Below are 17,178 nucleotides of genomic sequence, written 5' to 3'. Positions count from 1 at the left end.
GCTGCCCAGGCCACCATCCTCCTCCCCTTGAGTCCTGTCAGCTCCTTGCTCACACCTGCCTGCCCTGGACCCCCAGAACATGCCCTCCTTTGTCATGGTGGTGGGGGGTGGCCCTGTGCTCCCTGCTGGGCAGGAGGGCTCTGAGGACCAGAACCGCCTCTCACCGACGTAGTGAGTCCACTGTCTATTACGCAAATGTTTATTGGACACCTGCTATGTGACAGGAGCAGTTCTAGCATCTGTAATACAGCAGTGAGTGACCCCCCAACCCCTGTCTCCAAGGAAGGAGGGCAGCAGGGAGCATTGTGGCCTCTTCGGGGATGGTGAGAGCAGTGGGGAGGCGGCGGGCTCAGCAGAGAAGGGCAGCTGGGACCAGGGGTCAGAGAGGCACGGGACCCTGGGGACAGGGCTGGCTGGCTGGCCGGGCCCCAGGGGGCGGGGTGGCGAGGGCATGGGCATGGTCACCCAGCCTAGGGGAGGACACACGAGCGCCTCGGTGGCAGCTGATCCGTATCCCCGGCCCCCCCCCCCCCCGCACCACCCCCTCCGGGGCCTGCCCGGCCACCATGCAGGCTGTGGTGGCACCTGGCGCCGGCCAGCCCAGCCCATTCTCGCCTGGCCAGCCCCCAGACCAGCCCAGCCCTTCGGCTAAGCACAGGCATCAGAGTGCAGCCCGAGGTCCCAGGACCCCACAGGGAGGTGGCCTGTGGGAATGGAGCACGTGATTGTCAGAACCTCATCACCCCACCTGCGGCCCAGGCCCCCCCACCCCCCGGGGCAGAAGTGCTGCCCCCCACGGCTGGAGGAGACCCTGCCTGCCTCAGGCCTCGGGACTTTGGTGTGCAGCAAAAGGCACTTGACGCTCGCTCTGGGGTGGGGGTCCCCAGAAGTCACGGTGATGGCACGGTGGTGAGGGCACGGGAACACAACAACCTCCCTTGCAGAGGGGGGAGAGGGAAAGCATCCAGGGGGCGCCGCCCCCGGCCATCAGTAGTGTCAGCTCAGTAGTCGGTCTGCGGGAAACTGCAGCGGCGCATGCGCAGGGCCGGGCCCGGGCAGGGTCAGTAGTGCTCCAGCTTCAGGCTCTTGTACAGGCAGCACGTGAAGATCATGCCGAACACCTGCGGCACAGAGCCGGCTTGAGAGGCCGCTCACCGGCCTCCTCGGCCCCACCCCCTTGCCCCCGCCAGGGCCCGCCCCGCCCCCAGCCCGCACCTGCACGCAGGCGATGCCGAGGCCCACGGCCCCGATGACCCTCAGGTGCTCCTGGATGAAGGTCTCCAGCTTGGTGATGCAGCCGCCCTGGCGGGTGGGGGTGGGGGTGGGGGTGGGGGCGCTGAAGGCAGGCGAGTCCTCCAGCTGCCCCCGGCAGCGGCCCCAGGCCCCTCCAAGGTGTGGGGTGGCCACCAGGCCCAGCATCCCTCGCAGGGCGCTCCAGGCCCCGCCCACTTACCTCCACCTTGTAGATGTTGGAGGCGTGATCCCGCTGGCCGCAGTTGGCCACCATGGTCTTGCAGCAGCTGTCCGGGACTGCGCGGCCATTCGCCTCCTCGGAGCGGATCCACTCGCTGTCCCGCCAGTCCTGGGAGTTGTTGCTGCCACAGCAGCGGAACTGCGGGCGAACGCGGGAGGGCTGAGTCCCCACCCACCCCCCTGCACCGGACTCCTGCGGGCGCTGTAAGGGCCCTCCCAGAGCCGCGCACCCACCTCCTGCTGCAGCTTGTCCACGGCGCTGGTCACGCCCTCGTGCCCCGGCTGGCGGTACCGCTTGGTCATGGTGTCCTTCAGGTTCTCCTTGAGTTCCATGTTCAGCTTGGGGTGAGGTGGTGACAACTTCAGCCACAGTCTAAGACCCTCCAAGTTGGGGCAGAACAGGGGCGAAGCAGGTGCTGGGAGAGGCGTGGGGCGGCCTCCAAGGGAAGGAAGGGCCACGCTCAGGCGCAGACGCTGGCTGGACTGGGCGAGCCACCAGGCGGCCACAGGGGAGCGGGTGCGGGGACAGTGCCCGCTCCGAGGGACACCGCCTGCCCCCAGAAGCCCCTACAGCACACACCACCCCCCTCTGGTGACCCAGCCCTCACCGCCAGGGCCTGAAGGCACAACGGTCAGCTCTGTGGCTTGGGGAGGGGGGTCCCCGTGTGGCCTGCCCAGGCCCCTCACCTGCTGGTAGTAGACGTAGGCAAGGACGCCAGCAACAATCTCCAGCAGGAAGATGATGAGGAGTAGGATGAAGTACTGGGGTAGGGGAAGGACACAGTGAGCGGGGACACAGACACCCCCATTCCGTGACGATTCCTAGTGCCCAGGCTCAACAGAGTCCCCACCCTCCGCTCCCAGCGGCCTCCGAGTGGGGAGTCCAGACAGCAGGTGAGGGCTTCCCCCAGGAGCTGGTGTCTCCCCCTGCTGGGGGCTCACAGGAGGGCGGGTCACGTGGGAGGGACACCCCAGGTGAACAGAGGCTCTGCTGCAGTGTCACGTTCGACTCCCATCTGTCCCTTCTAACCCACTCAGGGCCCCAGAGCCGGCCCCAGATAGCCCCCCAGGCACCCCCACCCCCAGCGCCCGCCATGCCCTGCTGACCAGGCACAGCAGGTTCCGCCGCTCTTTGAAGGTGGCACAGCAGCCCAGGATGCCGGTGACCATGACAACGACGCCAGCCACAACCAGGATGTAGGCTGTGGCCAGGTAGGTGCCCGAGGCCAGCAGGCTGATGTAGTCACTCTTCAGGGCCAGCGTCCAGATGCCCACAGCCATGACGGCCAGACCCGCTAGCTGTGGGCCGCACACAGCGGTCAGTTAGCACATGTGAGCCCCAGACCAGCGCTCCTTTCGGGGACCAGGGACGGGTGCCAAGTGGAGAAGGAGGGTCAGGGAGAAGGCGGGCCCCCCCTCACCCAGAAGCAGCAGTTGAAGGTGAAGAGCAGGTACTTGAGGCAGACGGTGCCACAGGTCGCCTTCTTCTCGTTGAACTCGCCCATCCTGGAGCTGGGGGCGGGGGGTGGTCAGAGAGCCCCCCCACCAGGACCTGGCTGGGAGGGCGGCCAGACCCCAGTGGGGACAGAAGGAGGGGACACGGACTCCAACGCCCAGGCAGCCGCGGGCCCTGGGCAGGGGCCCTGGGAGAGCGGGCAGGTGAACCAGAGCCCCTTCTGGCCGGGCAGCCCAGGACCCCCCGCCCCCACTGCCACCAGGGCAGAGGCCAGGCCCCCGCAGCCCTGAAAGTGGGAGGGCCGGGCTTCCCTGACCAGACCCCAGGGCACGGAGGCACAGAGGGCCCCCAGCCATCACTGGCTGACACACTCCCACTGGCAGTGAGGGTAGGAAGCCCTAGCAGGCACCTAGGGTGAGCTCATGCCGGCCACGCCCCCCGCATTCCCCAGGCCCCAAGTCACAGGCTGGCAGGAAGAACCCTCGGCCATCAGAGGGGAGGAGGCCGCTCAGAGACAGACCAGCCTGCCCTTTACCTAGCCACGTGGAGTTAACAGAGGCCCCTCAGGCCTGCCTCCCTCCCAGCCAGAGCGGGGAGTGGGGACAGTGGCGGGTGCAGGTGGGCGGGGCTGGCAGGCACACCCCTGGCCTGGGGTGTCCTCGTTGCTGGAAAGGGGGCAGTCACACTAACCCCGGCGAGGGGCCAGCCCCAGGCCTGCTCCTCCTCCAAGGCGCCCCAGCCGGAGCGGTGACGGCACAGGAGGGTGGGGGAGGCTGTGGGACCAGACAGCAGCGCCCGGAGCCACCTTTCCAGACACAACACCCACAGCTGGACTTGTGCAGCCCCACCCAGCACTCACCTGGCTGGCGGGAGGACGGGTGGACAGAAGTTCCGCAGGAGGCTCCGCTAGAAGGGCAGGCACGGGTCACAGGCCTGGCCCACTGTGGACCCCGCCACCCCTCCCGTTGGCCGCCCCAGCGCCAGGACCTCCGGCGCAGGAAACGGTCGCTCCCAGCAGCAGAGGGGGGAGTGGCCTGCCCGGTATTTTAGTCTGGGCCAGCAGGGGCAGGGGAGAGGACACTCCTGGACTGTCTGACCCTGACAGGAGCCTCAGGCCTCCTCTGAGTGCCACGCCCTAGGCCTTAGCACCAGACCTGTCACTGTCCCTTTCCCCACCGAGCAGCGCTAGCCCAGCCTGGCGGGGGAGGGGAAAGAGGCGCAGACCCCGACCGCGGAGCGGAGGTGTGGAGGCCCCACGCTCGGCACACGTGCCCCTGGGCCTGCTCCGAGGTCCCAGGCCTCCTGGGGACGCTGATCCGGCCCCCGCGGCCGCGCGCGGGCCACGCATTAAGAGAGGCCCCTCTTTCCGGGAGAGCCTGGCGGATATGAACCCCAAGGGAAAGGCCAGCTAGAAATAGTTCCTGCGGCCGGGAACAGAGCTGCCCCACCCCAGGGCCCTGGAATTCAACCGGGCCCTCGGCGGCCCACGCGCCAAGGAGGGAGCCCCGCGGCTCGGCCCCAGCCAGGCCGGGTGGGAATTCCGCGTCACCGTGATGAAGTGGCCGCCGCCGCCCGCCCACTTGCACCGGATGGCGGGCGGGCCTGCAGGCGGAGGGCAGGGGGCCGGCGTCCGGGGACAAAGAGCGGGATGCTCAGCTGGGGCCTTTGGCCCAAAGGGACCGCCCGGCCGCTCTGAAGACCCGGGAGGCACCCTGCCCTGCCCTCGCCCTGCGCCCCCCTCCGCCCGCCTGGCCTCCTAATGTCCGCCTCCCACCGGAAGGGGCCTCGCTGGGCCGCCGAGTCCGCGCCATTCAGGACCTTGCGACTCTCGGCCCCAGCGTTCGGCCTGACCAGGCGGCGCACTCACCGGTCACACTTTGGAGTCCGGCGGGGGCGGAGGTTTGAGCACCGGGAACGCACGGCAGGCGGGAGGCTTCGTGGGAGGTGCAGGCGCCGCCGGTGGCTCGCTCCCGCCCGCAGACCCCGCCCACGGCCGGCAAACCCCGCCCCTGCCTGCAGGCCCCGCCCATAGTCTATAAATACGGGCTCGTGGGTCCCGCCCCAGCCACCAGGTCCCGCCCACCCGAGCCGACAAACACAGACCTGCGGGTGCGCCCACGGCTAACAACCACGCCCCGGCCCGCAGGCCTGCCGGCCCGCCGGCCCGCCCACGGCCGACGAACCGTGACCCGAGGCCCCGCCCACGGCCTGCAGGTCTGAACAGGTGCCCTTAGGTGGCAGGCGGCATCCCAGCCAGTGCAGGCGGCTTTGGAGGCCGGGGGAGCTGCAGCCCTGGGGCCCCCACAACCCGGCGAGGGCCCACACCCTCTAGAGACGGAGACAGAGGACCTGGGCTAGGGGGACGGGCGACGGGGCGCGGGGGGGGGCACCAGCCCAGCCAAGGCCCCGGACTCTGTCCCAGGCCCCGCTGTCCTCCAGGCCCCTTTCGTCCGATGCTCCCAGCACAGGGACCACCGGAGGCTGCAGGGGTCAGCAGACTGGATGCCGGCCTGACCGGGGGAGGCCGAGGGCTCCCGTGAGAGACACTACAGCCGCGGGATCGGGCCTGGCAGTGGTGGGAAGGCTCGAGGGAGGAAATCCGCTGACCCGCTGGACTGGGGATCTGGGAGTGGGGCAAGGAGGGCAGCCGCCCAACCCGCCGGCTCATCCCAGCCCCAGGCCGGGTCTGGGTGGTGCCCTCTTCAGGGACGGTGGCCGCGCTCCTCCCAGCCCTGAGCACCCAGCAGCCCCCGGCATGGGAGGTGGCTCCAGGCCTAGCCCAGGGTGCTCCACGAGTCAGGACTGGCCTGACTCCGGTGGCTCCCCCAGAGCCGCGTGAGGACTGGCGCGGGAGGAAGCCCTGCCCGGTGCCCCCTGGTGAGGCACGGGCCTCTGTCTTCTTGTCCCTATGGAGAGGGCTATGGGGCTTCGAGAGTTCATAGGGTCTGGCCGGAGACACAGAGACACCCACAGGCACAAGCAGGGACTGACAGCCCCGTGCGTACCCGGGATACCTGAGGCCTGTGCCCCGCCCCCCCACAGGAGGCCCAGAGGCTGTGGTGCAGATGGTGGAGTTTATCTGGAGGAGGGGACAGGGATGGGTTTGATGGGATGGAGACAGGACGAGAGCCAGAGGGCAGCACAGGGGCCCCACCGGCCACCCCGGGTCAGTGCCTTCACGTCCACAGCCAGGCGGGCTGGACATCCCCTGGGTAGAGCCCGCATCCTGGGTGGGCCGCTCCAGCCACGATCAGTCACTTTCAAGGGGCAGTCTTTCCAGGTTCACGCCCAGTGAGCTGGGGGGCCGGTCACCGCGCACTGGGAAGGTGGCCTGAGCCGCGTCTGGGGGTCGGGCCCCGGTGCTGGAGCAGCAGCAGCAGCAGCAGCAGCAGGTGGGCCCCGGCGGGCGGGCGGAGGCCAGAGCCTTCCTGCGGCCACTGCCCAGCTGCTTGATCTCACAGGCGTCCCTCTCGTCTCGTAGCCGCGTGTTCAGCTCCCTGAGGAAGAGAGTCCAAGGGCTGTGAGAGGTCTCAGGGGGCGGCAGTTCAGGGTGGGCAACGGGGGCTGGGGCTCTCCCTCAGACCCGGAGGGAGAGGGGCGTCTGGCTGGGGCCGCGGGCCGCAGGCGAGAGGACAGACACAGGAAGGACTTCCTCGCCGTCTGCCGGCCGGGGTCGGGGCGCCTGACCTCCGCGTGACCGAACCTGAGGAGCTCCAGCTGCCGCAGGAGGCTGACCTTCTCTTTCTGCATGTTCCTCGAGACTGCAACCACATCTCTGCGGGCGGGAGGCGGTGACCTGGGTGCGGGGAGACTCCACGAGCCCCCGGAGGACCTGGGCCCACGCAGACCCTGGGGGCGGGGCTGGGACTCGGGTGCAGACGGAAGGGGCCCCGCCCGATCCCCAGCGCGACTCCCGCCTCGGCGCCCGCCCCCAGCCCCAGCCCCACGCCCCGGGCACCGTAGGGTTTGCTCCTGGCGGCTCTGCGCGTCGCCCTCCAGTCGGCGGAGCTGCTGCTGCGCGGCCTCCAGCTGCGCCCGCAGCGCCTCGTTGGCCAGCCACAGCTGGGCGTTCTGCGCCTGCGCCTCCAGCTGCTCCGCGGCCCGGGTCTGCAGCTGCTGCTCCAGCTGGGGGTCGCGAGGGCATCGAGGCTGCAGAGGGGCCCCTCCTCCCCGCGGTGCCGCTCGGCCCCGACTTCCCACAGCTGCCAGGCGGCGGACCCTGGATACCAGGAGGGCGGGCTGGGGGCGTGGGCCGCCCGGACGCTCACCTCCCGCTGCCGTAGGCCCGCGCGCTCCAGCTCCTGCTCGCGGCTCTGCAGGTCCAGCTCCAGGCGGCCTCGCCGCTCCTCCCGGGGCAGGTCCTGGGAGGCGCGGGCGGTTCCTGAGCCTCCGCGGGCGGCCGCGGGGCAGGGGCCGGGGGAGGGACCAACACCGGGGAGGCGGGCCCAATCCCAAGCGCGCGCGTCTTCCTGGCCCCGCCTCCCCGGTGTTGGTCCCTCCCCCGGCCCCTGCCCCGCGGCCGCCCGCGGAGGCTCAGGAACCGCCCGCGCCTCCCAGGACCTGCCCCGGGAGGAGCGGCGAGGCCGCCTGGAGCTGGACCTGCAGAGCCGCGAGCAGGAGCTGGAGCGCGCGGGCCTACGGCAGCGGGAGGTGAGCGTCCGGGCGGCCCACGCCCCCAGCCCGCCCTCCTGGTATCCAGGGTCCGCCGCCTGGCAGCTGTGGGAAGTCGGGGCCGAGCGGCACCGCGGGGAGGAGGGGCCCCTCTGCAGCCTCGATGCCCTCGCGACCCCCAGCTGGAGCAGCAGCTGCAGACCCGGGCCGCGGAGCAGCTGGAGGCGCAGGCGCAGAACGCCCAGCTGTGGCTGGCCAACGAGGCGCTGCGGGCGCAGCTGGAGGCCGCGCAGCAGCAGCTCCGCCGACTGGAGGGCGACGCGCAGAGCCGCCAGGAGCAAACCCTACGGTGCCCGGGGCGTGGGGCTGGGGCTGGGGGCGGGCGCCGAGGCGGGAGTCGCGCTGGGGATCGGGCGGGGCCCCTTCCGTCTGCACCCGAGTCCCAGCCCCGCCCCCAGGGTCTGCGTGGGCCCAGGTCCTCCGGGGGCTCGTGGAGTCTCCCCGCACCCAGGTCACCGCCTCCCGCCCGCAGAGATGTGGTTGCGGTCTCGAGGAACATGCAGAAAGAGAAGGTCAGCCTCCTGCGGCAGCTGGAGCTCCTCAGGTTCGGTCACGCGGAGGTCAGGCGCCCCGACCCCGGCCGGCAGATGGCGAGGAAGTCCTTCCTGTGTCTGTCCTCTCGCCTGCGGCCCGCGGCCCCAGCCAGACGCCCCTCTCCCTCCGGGTCTGAGGGAGAGCCCCAGCCCCCGTTGCCCACCCTGAACTGCCGCCCCCTGAGACCTCTCACAGCCCTTGGACTCTCTTCCTCAGGGAGCTGAACACGCGGCTACGAGACGAGAGGGACGCCTGTGAGATCAAGCAGCTGGGCAGTGGCCGCAGGAAGGCTCTGGCCTCCGCCCGCCCGCCGGGGCCCACCTGCTGCTGCTGCTGCTGCTGCTGCTGCTCCAGCACCGGGGCCCGACCCCCCAGACGCGGCTCAGGCCACCTTCCCAGTGCGCGGTGACCGGCCCCCCAGCTCACTGGGCGTGAACCTGGAAAGACTGCCCCTTGAAAGTGACTGATCGTGGCTGGAGCGGCCCACCCAGGATGCGGGCTCTACCCAGGGGATGTCCAGCCCGCCTGGCTGTGGACGTGAAGGCACTGACCCGGGGTGGCCGGTGGGGCCCCTGTGCTGCCCTCTGGCTCTCGTCCTGTCTCCATCCCATCAAACCCATCCCTGTCCCCTCCTCCAGATAAACTCCACCATCTGCACCACAGCCTCTGGGCCTCCTGTGGGGGCGGGGCACAGGCCTCAGGTATCCCGGGTACGCACGGGGCTGTCAGTCCCTGCTTGTGCCTGTGGGTGTCTCTGTGTCTCCGGCCAGACCCTATGAACTCTCGAAGCCCCATAGCCCTCTCCATAGGGACAAGAAGACAGAGGCCCGTGCCTCACCAGGGGGCACCGGGCAGGGCTTCCTCCCGCGCCAGTCCTCACGCGGCTCTGGGGGAGCCACCGGAGTCAGGCCAGTCCTGACTCGTGGAGCACCCTGGGCTAGGGCCTGGAGCCACCTCCCATGCCGGGGGCTGCTGGGTGCTCAGGGCTGGGAGGAGCGCGGCCACCGTCCCTGAAGAGGGCACCACCCAGACCCGGCCTGGGGCTGGGATGAGCCGGCGGGTTGGGCGGCTGCCCTCCTTGCCCCACTCCCAGATCCCCAGTCCAGCGGGTCAGCGGATTTCCTCCCTCGAGCCTTCCCACCACTGCCAGGCCCGATCCCGCGGCTGTAGTGTCTCTCACGGGAGCCCTCGGCCTCCCCCGGTCAGGCCGGCATCCAGTCTGCTGACCCCTGCAGCCTCCGGTGGTCCCTGTGCTGGGAGCATCGGACGAAAGGGGCCTGGAGGACAGCGGGGCCTGGGACAGAGTCCGGGGCCTTGGCTGGGCTGGTGCCCCCCCCGCGCCCCCGTCGCCCCGTCCCCCTAGCCCAGGTCCTCTGTCTCCGTCTCTAGAGGGTGTGGGCCCTCGCCGGGTTGTGGGGGCCCCAGGGCTGCAGCTCCCCCCGGCCTCCAAAGCCGCCTGCACTGGCTGGGATGCCGCCTGCCACCTAAGGGCACCTGTTCAGACCTGCAGGCCGTGGGCGGGGCCTCGGGTCACGGTTCGTCGGCCGTGGGCGGGCCGGCGGGCCGGCAGGCCTGCGGGCCGGGGCGTGGTTGTTAGCGGTGGGCGCACCCGCAGGTCTGTGTTTGTCGGCTCGGGTGGGCGGGACCTGGTGGCTGGGGCGGGACCCACGAGCCCGTATTTATAGACTATGGGCGGGGCCTGCAGGCAGGGGCGGGGTTTGTCGGCCGTGGGCGGGGTCTGCGGGCGGGAGCGAGCCACCGGCGGCGCCTGCACCTCCCACGAAGCCTCCCGCCTGCCGTGCGTTCCCGGTGCTCAAACCTCCGCCCCCGCCGGACTCCAAAGTGTGACCGGTGAGTGCGCCGCCTGGTCAGGCCAAACGCTGGGGCCGAGAGTCGCAAGGTCCTGAATGGCGCGGACTCGGCGGCCCAGCGAGGCCCCTTCCGGTGGGAGGCGGACATTAGGAGGCCAGGCGGGCGGAGGGGGGGCGCAGGGCGAGGGCAGGGCAGGGTGCCTCCCGGGTCTTCAGAGCGGCCGGGCGGTCCCTTTGGGCCAAAGGCCCCAGCTGAGCATCCCGCTCTTTGTCCCCGGACGCCGGCCCCCTGCCCTCCGCCTGCAGGCCCGCCCGCCATCCGGTGCAAGTGGGCGGGCGGCGGCGGCCACTTCATCACGGTGACGCGGAATTCCCACCCGGCCTGGCTGGGGCCGAGCCGCGGGGCTCCCTCCTTGGCGCGTGGGCCGCCGAGGGCCCGGTTGAATTCCAGGGCCCTGGGGTGGGGCAGCTCTGTTCCCGGCCGCAGGAACTATTTCTAGCTGGCCTTTCCCTTGGGGTTCATATCCGCCAGGCTCTCCCGGAAAGAGGGGCCTCTCTTAATGCGTGGCCCGCGCGCGGCCGCGGGGGCCGGATCAGCGTCCCCAGGAGGCCTGGGACCTCGGAGCAGGCCCAGGGGCACGTGTGCCGAGCGTGGGGCCTCCACACCTCCCGCTCCGCGGTCGGGGTCTGCGCCTCTTTCCCCTCCCCCGCCAGGCTGGGCTAGCGCTGCTCGGTGGGGAAAGGGACAGTGACAGGTCTGGTGCTAAGGCCTAGGGCGTGGCACTCAGAGGAGGCCTGAGGCTCCTGTCAGGGTCAGACAGTCCAGGAGTGTCCTCTCCCCTGCCCCTGCTGGCCCAGACTAAAATACCGGGCAGGCCACTCCCCCTCTGCTGCTGGGAGCGACCGTTTCCTGCGCCGGAGGTCCTGGCCCTGGGGCGGCCAACGGGAGGGGTGGCGGGGTCCACAGTGGGCCAGGCCTGTGACCCGTGCCTGCCCTTCTAGCGGAGCCTCCTGCGGAACTTCTGTCCACCCGTCCTCCCGCCAGCCAGGTGAGTGCTGGGTGGGGCTGCACAAGTCCAGCTGTGGGTGTTGTGTCTGGAAAGGTGGCTCCGGGCGCTGCTGTCTGGTCCCACAGCCTCCCCCACCCTCCTGTGCCGTCACCGCTCCGGCTGGGGCGCCTTGGAGGAGGAGCAGGCCTGGGGCTGGCCCCTCGCCGGGGTTAGTGTGACTGCCCCCTTTCCAGCAACGAGGACACCCCAGGCCAGGGGGTGTGCCTGCCAGCCCCGCCCACCTGCACCCGCCACTGTCCCCACTCCCCGCTCTGGCTGGGAGGGAGGCAGGCCTGAGGGGCCTCTGTTAACTCCACGTGGCTAGGTAAAGGGCAGGCTGGTCTGTCTCTGAGCGGCCTCCTCCCCTCTGATGGCCGAGGGTTCTTCCTGCCAGCCTGTGACTTGGGGCCTGGGGAATGCGGGGGGCGTGGCCGGCATGAGCTCACCCTAGGTGCCTGCTAGGGCTTCCTACCCTCACTGCCAGTGGGAGTGTGTCAGCCAGTGATGGCTGGGGGCCCTCTGTGCCTCCGTGCCCTGGGGTCTGGTCAGGGAAGCCCGGCCCTCCCACTTTCAGGGCTGCGGGGGCCTGGCCTCTGCCCTGGTGGCAGTGGGGGCGGGGGGTCCTGGGCTGCCCGGCCAGAAGGGGCTCTGGTTCACCTGCCCGCTCTCCCAGGGCCCCTGCCCAGGGCCCGCGGCTGCCTGGGCGTTGGAGTCCGTGTCCCCTCCTTCTGTCCCCACTGGGGTCTGGCCGCCCTCCCAGCCAGGTCCTGGTGGGGGGGCTCTCTGACCACCCCCGCCCCCCAGCTCCAGGATGGGCGAGTTCAACGAGAAGAAGGCGACCTGTGGCACCGTCTGCCTCAAGTACCTGCTCTTCACCTTCAACTGCTGCTTCTGGGTGAGGGGGGCCCGCCTTCTCCCTGACCCTCCTTCTCCACTTGGCACCCGTCCCTGGTCCCCGAAAGGAGCGCTGGTCTGGGGCTCACATGTGCTAACTGACCGCTGTGTGCGGCCCACAGCTAGCGGGTCTGGCCGTCATGGCTGTGGGCATCTGGACGCTGGCCCTGAAGAGTGACTACATCAGCCTGCTGGCCTCGGGCACCTACCTGGCCACAGCCTACATCCTGGTTGTGGCTGGCGTCGTTGTCATGGTCACCGGCATCCTGGGCTGCTGTGCCACCTTCAAAGAGCGGCGGAACCTGCTGTGCCTGGTCAGCAGGGCATGGCGGGCGCTGGGGGTGGGGGTGCCTGGGGGGCTATCTGGGGCCGGCTCTGGGGCCCTGAGTGGGTTAGAAGGGACAGATGGGAGTCGAACGTGACACTGCAGCAGAGCCTCTGTTCACCTGGGGTGTCCCTCCCACGTGACCCGCCCTCCTGTGAGCCCCCAGCAGGGGGAGACACCAGCTCCTGGGGGAAGCCCTCACCTGCTGTCTGGACTCCCCCACTCGGAGGCCGCTGGGAGCGGAGGGTGGGGACTCTGTTGAGCCTGGGCACTAGGAATCGTCACGGAATGGGGGTGTCTGTGTCCCCGCTCACTGTGTCCTTCCCCTACCCCAGTACTTCATCCTACTCCTCATCATCTTCCTGCTGGAGATTGTTGCTGGCGTCCTTGCCTACGTCTACTACCAGCAGGTGAGGGGCCTGGGCAGGCCACACGGGGACCCCCCTCCCCAAGCCACAGAGCTGACCGTTGTGCCTTCAGGCCCTGGCGGTGAGGGCTGGGTCACCAGAGGGGGGTGGTGTGTGCTGTAGGGGCTTCTGGGGGCAGGCGGTGTCCCTCGGAGCGGGCACTGTCCCCGCACCCGCTCCCCTGTGGCCGCCTGGTGGCTCGCCCAGTCCAGCCAGCGTCTGCGCCTGAGCGTGGCCCTTCCTTCCCTTGGAGGCCGCCCCACGCCTCTCCCAGCACCTGCTTCGCCCCTGTTCTGCCCCAACTTGGAGGGTCTTAGACTGTGGCTGAAGTTGTCACCACCTCACCCCAAGCTGAACATGGAACTCAAGGAGAACCTGAAGGACACCATGACCAAGCGGTACCGCCAGCCGGGGCACGAGGGCGTGACCAGCGCCGTGGACAAGCTGCAGCAGGAGGTGGGTGCGCGGCTCTGGGAGGGCCCTTACAGCGCCCGCAGGAGTCCGGTGCAGGGGGGTGGGTGGGGACTCAGCCCTCCCGCGTTCGCCCGCAGTTCCGCTGCTGTGGCAGCAACAACTCCCAGGACTGGCGGGACAGCGAGTGGATCCGCTCCGAGGAGGCGAATGGCCGCGCAGTCCCGGACAGCTGCTGCAAGACCATGGTGGCCAACTGCGGCCAGCGGGATCACGCCTCCAACATCTACAAGGTGGAGGTAAGTGGGCGGGGCCTGGAGCGCCCTGCGAGGGATGCTGGGCCTGGTGGCCACCCCACACCTTGGAGGGGCCTGGGGCCGCTGCCGGGGGCAGCTGGAGGACTCGCCTGCCTTCAGCGCCCCCACCCCCACCCCCACCCCCACCCGCCAGGGCGGCTGCATCACCAAGCTGGAGACCTTCATCCAGGAGCACCTGAGGGTCATCGGGGCCGTGGGCCTCGGCATCGCCTGCGTGCAGGTGCGGGCTGGGGGCGGGGCGGGCCCTGGCGGGGGCAAGGGGTGGGGCCGAGGAGGCCGGTGAGCGGCCTCTCAAGCCGGCTCTGTGCCGCAGGTGTTCGGCATGATCTTCACGTGCTGCCTGTACAAGAGCCTGAAGCTGGAGCACTACTGACCCTGCCCGGGCCCGGCCCTGCGCATGCGCCGCTGCAGTTTCCCGCAGACCGACTACTGAGCTGACACTACTGACGGCCGGGGGCGGCGCCCCTGGATGCTTTCCCTCTCCCCCCTCTGCAAGGGAGGTTGTTGTGTTCCCGTGCCCTCACCACCGTGCCATCACCGTGACTTCTGGGGACCCCCACCCCAGAGCGAGCGTCAAGTGCCTTTTGCTGCACACCAAAGTCCCGAGGCCTGAGGCAGGCAGGGTCTCCTCCAGCCGTGGGGGGCAGCACTTCTGCCCCGGGGGTGGGGGGGGCCTGGGCCGCAGGTGGGGTGATGAGGTTCTGACAATCACGTGCTCCATTCCCACAGGCCACCTCCCTGTGGGGTCCTGGGACCTCGGGCTGCACTCTGATGCCTGTGCTTAGCCGAAGGGCTGGGCTGGTCTGGGGGCTGGCCAGGCGAGAATGGGCTGGGCTGGCCGGCGCCAGGTGCCACCACAGCCTGCATGGTGGCCGGGCAGGCCCCGGAGGGGTGGTGCGGGGGGGGGGGGCCGGGGATACGGATCAGCTGCCACGGAGGCGCTCGTGTGTCCTCCCCTAGGCTGGGTGACCATGCCCATGCCCTCGCCACCCCGCCCCCTGGGGCCCGGCCAGCCAGCCAGCCCTGTCCCCAGGGTCCCGTGCCTCTCTGACCCCTGGTCCCAGCTGCCCTTCTCTGCTGAGCCCGCCGCCTCCCCACTGCTCTCACCATCCCCGAAGAGGCCACAATGCTCCCTGCTGCCCTCCTTCCTTGGAGACAGGGGTTGGGGGGTCACTCACTGCTGTATTACAGATGCTAGAACTGCTCCTGTCACATAGCAGGTGTCCAATAAACATTTGCGTAATAGACAGTGGACTCACTACGTCGGTGAGAGGCGGTTCTGGTCCTCAGAGCCCTCCTGCCCAGCAGGGAGCACAGGGCCACCCCCCACCACCATGACAAAGGAGGGCATGTTCTGGGGGTCCAGGGCAGGCAGGTGTGAGCAAGGAGCTGACAGGACTCAAGGGGAGGAGGATGGTGGCCTGGGCAGCTGAGCACAGGCCTAGTGGCAGAACCTCACACCCGCTGGGTGCGGCCATGTGCAGGGCATGTGTCAGGCCCAGGGTCTGGCAGGGTGTGCGCTGTGAACTGGAGCCAGGGCTTGGCCACTGGACCTCTGCCCTGGTGGCTGCCTAGCTCCCGTCCCCAGAGCTTGGGCTTTCCACTGGGCAGACTCCATCTCAGATACCCGGCCAGCATGGCTGGAGAAGCTGCCTTCCTGAGCTGCGCGTCTGCCTCCTGCTGCAGAGGGCCCCCGGGCCTGTGTGGCCTCTGCACGGTCACAGCTCTGCCGGGGGGCCCACAGGACAACACGCTAAGCCCGGGGCCCTGGCCAGCCCTGCCCCCCAGCAGACCCTCTGAGCCACCTGCGATCTGCGGGGGGCCTCAGGGTGGGGGTGGAGGCCAGGCGCTGCCCCTCTGCTCTGCAGCAACTTGGGCAGGGGGAGGCCTCCGAGCTCATGTGGACACGCAGGAGGAGCAGCAGATACTCTATCCAGGGCCCAGAAAACCTCGTTCTTCAAATCCCAAGAGAGAAATCGGGGACCTCGGTGCTCTGCCTGAAGAGCACCCAGAACGTGGAGGGGCGATGCCAGCGCCCCAGTGCTCTCAGCTGCCTGTCTCTATGGGGCTGTGGGAACACCCCCTCCAGACGGGAACGCCCTGGCCGAGCAGCTGCTGTGGGGATGGCTCTCCCTCCTCCCGGGCAGCAAAGCAAGAGCTCAGTAGCCTCAGGCATGAGGCAAAACACAGGGACACGGGTGGCGGTGGGTCCCAGAAAGCCAGACCAAGTGTCAGGACCTCCTCTCGTTCTGCAAAGGCCTTTACTGGAGAGTTCCTTCCAGAGCAGGACACTGGTCCCCATGGCTGGGGCAGGCGTGGCCTCCGGCTACCCACACCCCCACCAGACCAGCTCCGCCCAGACACAGCCGCAGTCCACAGGGTCACTTCTCCAGGGGCGCATAGTTGAGCAGTTTCTCGATCAGGTCCACGTGGGCCAGCAGCATGCGGCGGCAGCAATAGCGCTTCAAGCCCAGCGCATCCAGGGCATCCCTGCAGGCGGGAGGGAGCAGGGTGTGATTTGTTCTTCTCAACCCCTCTCGGGTGCTGTCGATCTCCCCTCAGCTCTGCTCCCACATCAGGGAGGGGGATGTCTCTCCAGAGAGCCTCCTGGCCCATTTCTCAAGCCAGTCAGAGCCCCCTATTTCCCTGGGACCCAGCCCATTCACCGAGGCCTCCAGAAAATCCTCACACTGTGGGCCCCAACATGTAGAGAGGGCATCTTGGGGAAGGGGAGGCCAGGCTGGGAGGTCCCTGCCTGTGGCACTGCCGAGAGGGGTCCTGTGCAGCCTACCAGCCCCCCAGGCTCTTGCTCTTGTCACTCCAGCAGCCTCCTGGGGTCTGGCACAGACACTCAGCCCATCCACGCTTCCCCTTCCCTCCCACGCCAGCGCTGACAGCCTGGAGTACGCCGGCACACGCCAGGCCCTGGGGGTGCAAATACAGTCAGGCTGTGAGCACAGGGCCAAGCGCAGAAACAGACAAGGCAGGAGCCTCCTGCTGACAGCTCTGTGGTCAAGAAGCTGTCCTATCCGAAAAGACAAGGGGGCTTGCAGGTCACGGGGGTGGACCCAAGAGCAGAGAGAAGAGATGAGAAGCAGGTGGGCAGGGAGGAGGCCGAGGGCTCAGCTGCGGTGGAGAGGCCCCCGGGCCTGATCAGAGAGTACCTAGAAACCCCCCACACCGTTGGCTTGATACCCAACTCCCTCCTTTCTCCAAACTTCCGAGGGTGGGGCGGGCAGCGCCCTCCCGAGAGGAGGGCTGTAAGAGACGCTGGGATTGAAAGCCCTCGCAGGGTAAACTGGAATCGGATCCCCCCCGCCCCCCCCCCCCCGCAGACCCAGACCTCTATCCACCCACCCCCTACTCCTCGTCTGTGCTCCGACCTCAGCCCCCGCTCCGCAGGCCGGGCCTCTACCCCCGGTCCCGGTCCCGGTCCCGGTCCCAACCTCTGCTCCGTGGGCCGGGCCCCCTACCCCCGTCCCGGCCCCAACCTCTGCTCCGTAGGCGGAGGCAACTCCCCCCGGCCCCGGCCCCCACTTCCGCCCCAGCCCCGCAGGAAGGCCCAGGGACGCTTCCCCCTGCACAGCAGGCCCTCGCCCGTCCAGCCCGGTGCCTCACCCCTCGGTGTACTCGGCCTGCAGCAGCCCCAGGTAGGCCTCCCACTTGTTGCCGACGATCTTGCCGCACGTGAAGCAGCGGACGGGGATGATCATGGCGATAGCTGTTCCGCGGCTGCGCTCCGGCCCAGGCCACACTCCGGTTCAGGCCCCGCCCCGCCCCGGGCGCACCCAGGGCGTGGGGGTGCCCGCCCCCGCCCCCAGCTGCCCCCG

The 17,178-nt window shown here is 69.6% G+C and overlaps 4 protein-coding genes across 6 annotated transcripts; 1 reads left to right on the top strand and 3 right to left on the bottom strand.

The window, feature by feature from the left end:
- Nucleotides 1–554: 554 nt before the first annotated feature.
- On the bottom strand, nucleotides 555–4,912 carry CD151 (CD151 molecule (Raph blood group)). 2 transcript variants are annotated; one of them, XM_054570493.1, is made up of 9 exons: nucleotides 4,797–4,912; nucleotides 3,789–3,835; nucleotides 2,895–2,985; nucleotides 2,581–2,772; nucleotides 2,161–2,235; nucleotides 1,708–1,812; nucleotides 1,454–1,612; nucleotides 1,216–1,302; nucleotides 555–1,121 (listed from the first exon to the last, which is right to left on the bottom strand). In XM_054570493.1, the coding sequence occupies exons 3-9, from the start codon at nucleotides 2,976–2,978 to the stop codon at nucleotides 1,062–1,064; spliced, it is 762 nt and encodes a 253-aa protein (XP_054426468.1). In that variant the 5' UTR covers nucleotides 2,979–2,985; nucleotides 3,789–3,835; nucleotides 4,797–4,912; the 3' UTR covers nucleotides 555–1,061. The 2 variants fall into 2 exon arrangements, with proteins under 2 accessions (XP_054426468.1, XP_054426469.1); XM_054570494.1 differs by lacking the exon at nucleotides 3,789–3,835.
- A 1,089-nt stretch (nucleotides 4,913–6,001) lies between these two features.
- LOC129068441 (uncharacterized) lies at nucleotides 6,002–8,929 on the bottom strand. Its single transcript, XM_054570663.1, has 5 exons — nucleotides 8,849–8,929; nucleotides 7,198–7,884; nucleotides 6,888–7,054; nucleotides 6,633–6,704; nucleotides 6,002–6,426 (listed from the first exon to the last, which is right to left on the bottom strand). The coding sequence occupies exons 1-5, from the start codon at nucleotides 8,927–8,929 to the stop codon at nucleotides 6,180–6,182; spliced, it is 1,254 nt and encodes a 417-aa protein (XP_054426638.1). The 3' UTR covers nucleotides 6,002–6,179.
- A 924-nt stretch (nucleotides 8,930–9,853) lies between these two features.
- On the top strand, nucleotides 9,854–13,997 carry LOC129068325 (CD151 antigen). Of its 2 annotated transcripts, XM_054570491.1 has the most exons (9): nucleotides 9,854–9,985; nucleotides 10,948–10,994; nucleotides 11,799–11,889; nucleotides 12,011–12,202; nucleotides 12,549–12,623; nucleotides 12,972–13,076; nucleotides 13,172–13,330; nucleotides 13,482–13,568; nucleotides 13,662–13,997. In XM_054570491.1, the coding sequence occupies exons 3-9, from the start codon at nucleotides 11,806–11,808 to the stop codon at nucleotides 13,719–13,721; spliced, it is 762 nt and encodes a 253-aa protein (XP_054426466.1). In that variant the 5' UTR covers nucleotides 9,854–9,985; nucleotides 10,948–10,994; nucleotides 11,799–11,805; the 3' UTR covers nucleotides 13,722–13,997. The 2 variants fall into 2 exon arrangements, with proteins under 2 accessions (XP_054426466.1, XP_054426467.1); XM_054570492.1 differs by lacking the exon at nucleotides 10,948–10,994.
- A 1,582-nt stretch (nucleotides 13,998–15,579) lies between these two features.
- Nucleotides 15,580–17,112, bottom strand: LOC129068324 (DNA-directed RNA polymerases I, II, and III subunit RPABC5). Its single transcript, XM_054570490.1, has 2 exons — nucleotides 16,967–17,112; nucleotides 15,580–15,838 (listed from the first exon to the last, which is right to left on the bottom strand). Exons 1-2 carry the CDS (start codon nucleotides 17,059–17,061, stop codon nucleotides 15,730–15,732), a joined length of 204 nt encoding a protein of 67 aa, XP_054426465.1. The 5' UTR covers nucleotides 17,062–17,112; the 3' UTR covers nucleotides 15,580–15,729.
- Between the last annotated feature and the right edge of the window lie 66 nt (nucleotides 17,113–17,178).

Source organism: Pteronotus mesoamericanus, unplaced genomic scaffold, assembly GCF_021234165.1.
Source record: "Pteronotus mesoamericanus isolate MK-2021 breed Mesoamerican mustached bat unplaced genomic scaffold, CSHL_Meso_final contig_214, whole genome shotgun sequence".
NCBI lineage: Eukaryota > Metazoa > Chordata > Mammalia > Chiroptera > Mormoopidae > Pteronotus > Pteronotus mesoamericanus.
Note: the sequence above shows the minus strand (reverse complement) of the source record. Positions and strands in the feature narration are given on the sequence as shown.

What these genes read in the sequence shown, in the direction of transcription:
- CD151 (XM_054570493.1), bottom strand. Translation starts at nt 2,978, where the DNA reads ATGGGCGAGTTCAACGAGAAGAAGGCGACCTGTGGCACCGTCTGCCTC. An exon ending in CCTTCAACTGCTGCTTCTGG is followed by an intron (nt 2,773 to 2,894) that starts GTGAGGGGGGGC and finishes TGCGGCCCACAG; the next exon opens with CTAGCGGGTCTGGCCGTCAT. An exon ending in CCAACATCTACAAGGTGGAG is followed by an intron (nt 1,303 to 1,453) that starts GTAAGTGGGCGG and finishes CCCACCCGCCAG; the next exon opens with GGCGGCTGCATCACCAAGCT.
- LOC129068441 (XM_054570663.1), bottom strand. Translation starts at nt 8,929, where the DNA reads ATGGGGCTTCGAGAGTTCATAGGGTCTGGCCGGAGACACAGAGACACC. An exon ending in AGGGACTGACAGCCCCGTGC is followed by an intron (nt 7,885 to 8,848) that starts GTACCCGGGATA and finishes CGGGCACCGTAG; the next exon opens with GGTTTGCTCCTGGCGGCTCT. An exon ending in CGGCAGCTGGAGCTCCTCAG is followed by an intron (nt 6,427 to 6,632) that starts GTTCGGTCACGC and finishes TCTCTTCCTCAG; the next exon opens with GGAGCTGAACACGCGGCTAC.
- LOC129068325 (XM_054570492.1), top strand. Translation starts at nt 11,806, where the DNA reads ATGGGCGAGTTCAACGAGAAGAAGGCGACCTGTGGCACCGTCTGCCTC. An exon ending in CCTTCAACTGCTGCTTCTGG is followed by an intron (nt 11,890 to 12,010) that starts GTGAGGGGGGCC and finishes TGCGGCCCACAG; the next exon opens with CTAGCGGGTCTGGCCGTCAT. An exon ending in CCAACATCTACAAGGTGGAG is followed by an intron (nt 13,331 to 13,481) that starts GTAAGTGGGCGG and finishes CCCACCCGCCAG; the next exon opens with GGCGGCTGCATCACCAAGCT.
- LOC129068324 (XM_054570490.1), bottom strand. Translation starts at nt 17,061, where the DNA reads ATGATCATCCCCGTCCGCTGCTTCACGTGCGGCAAGATCGTCGGCAAC. An exon ending in CAGGCCGAGTACACCGAGGG is followed by an intron (nt 15,839 to 16,966) that starts GTGAGGCACCGG and finishes TCCCGCCTGCAG; the next exon opens with GGATGCCCTGGATGCGCTGG.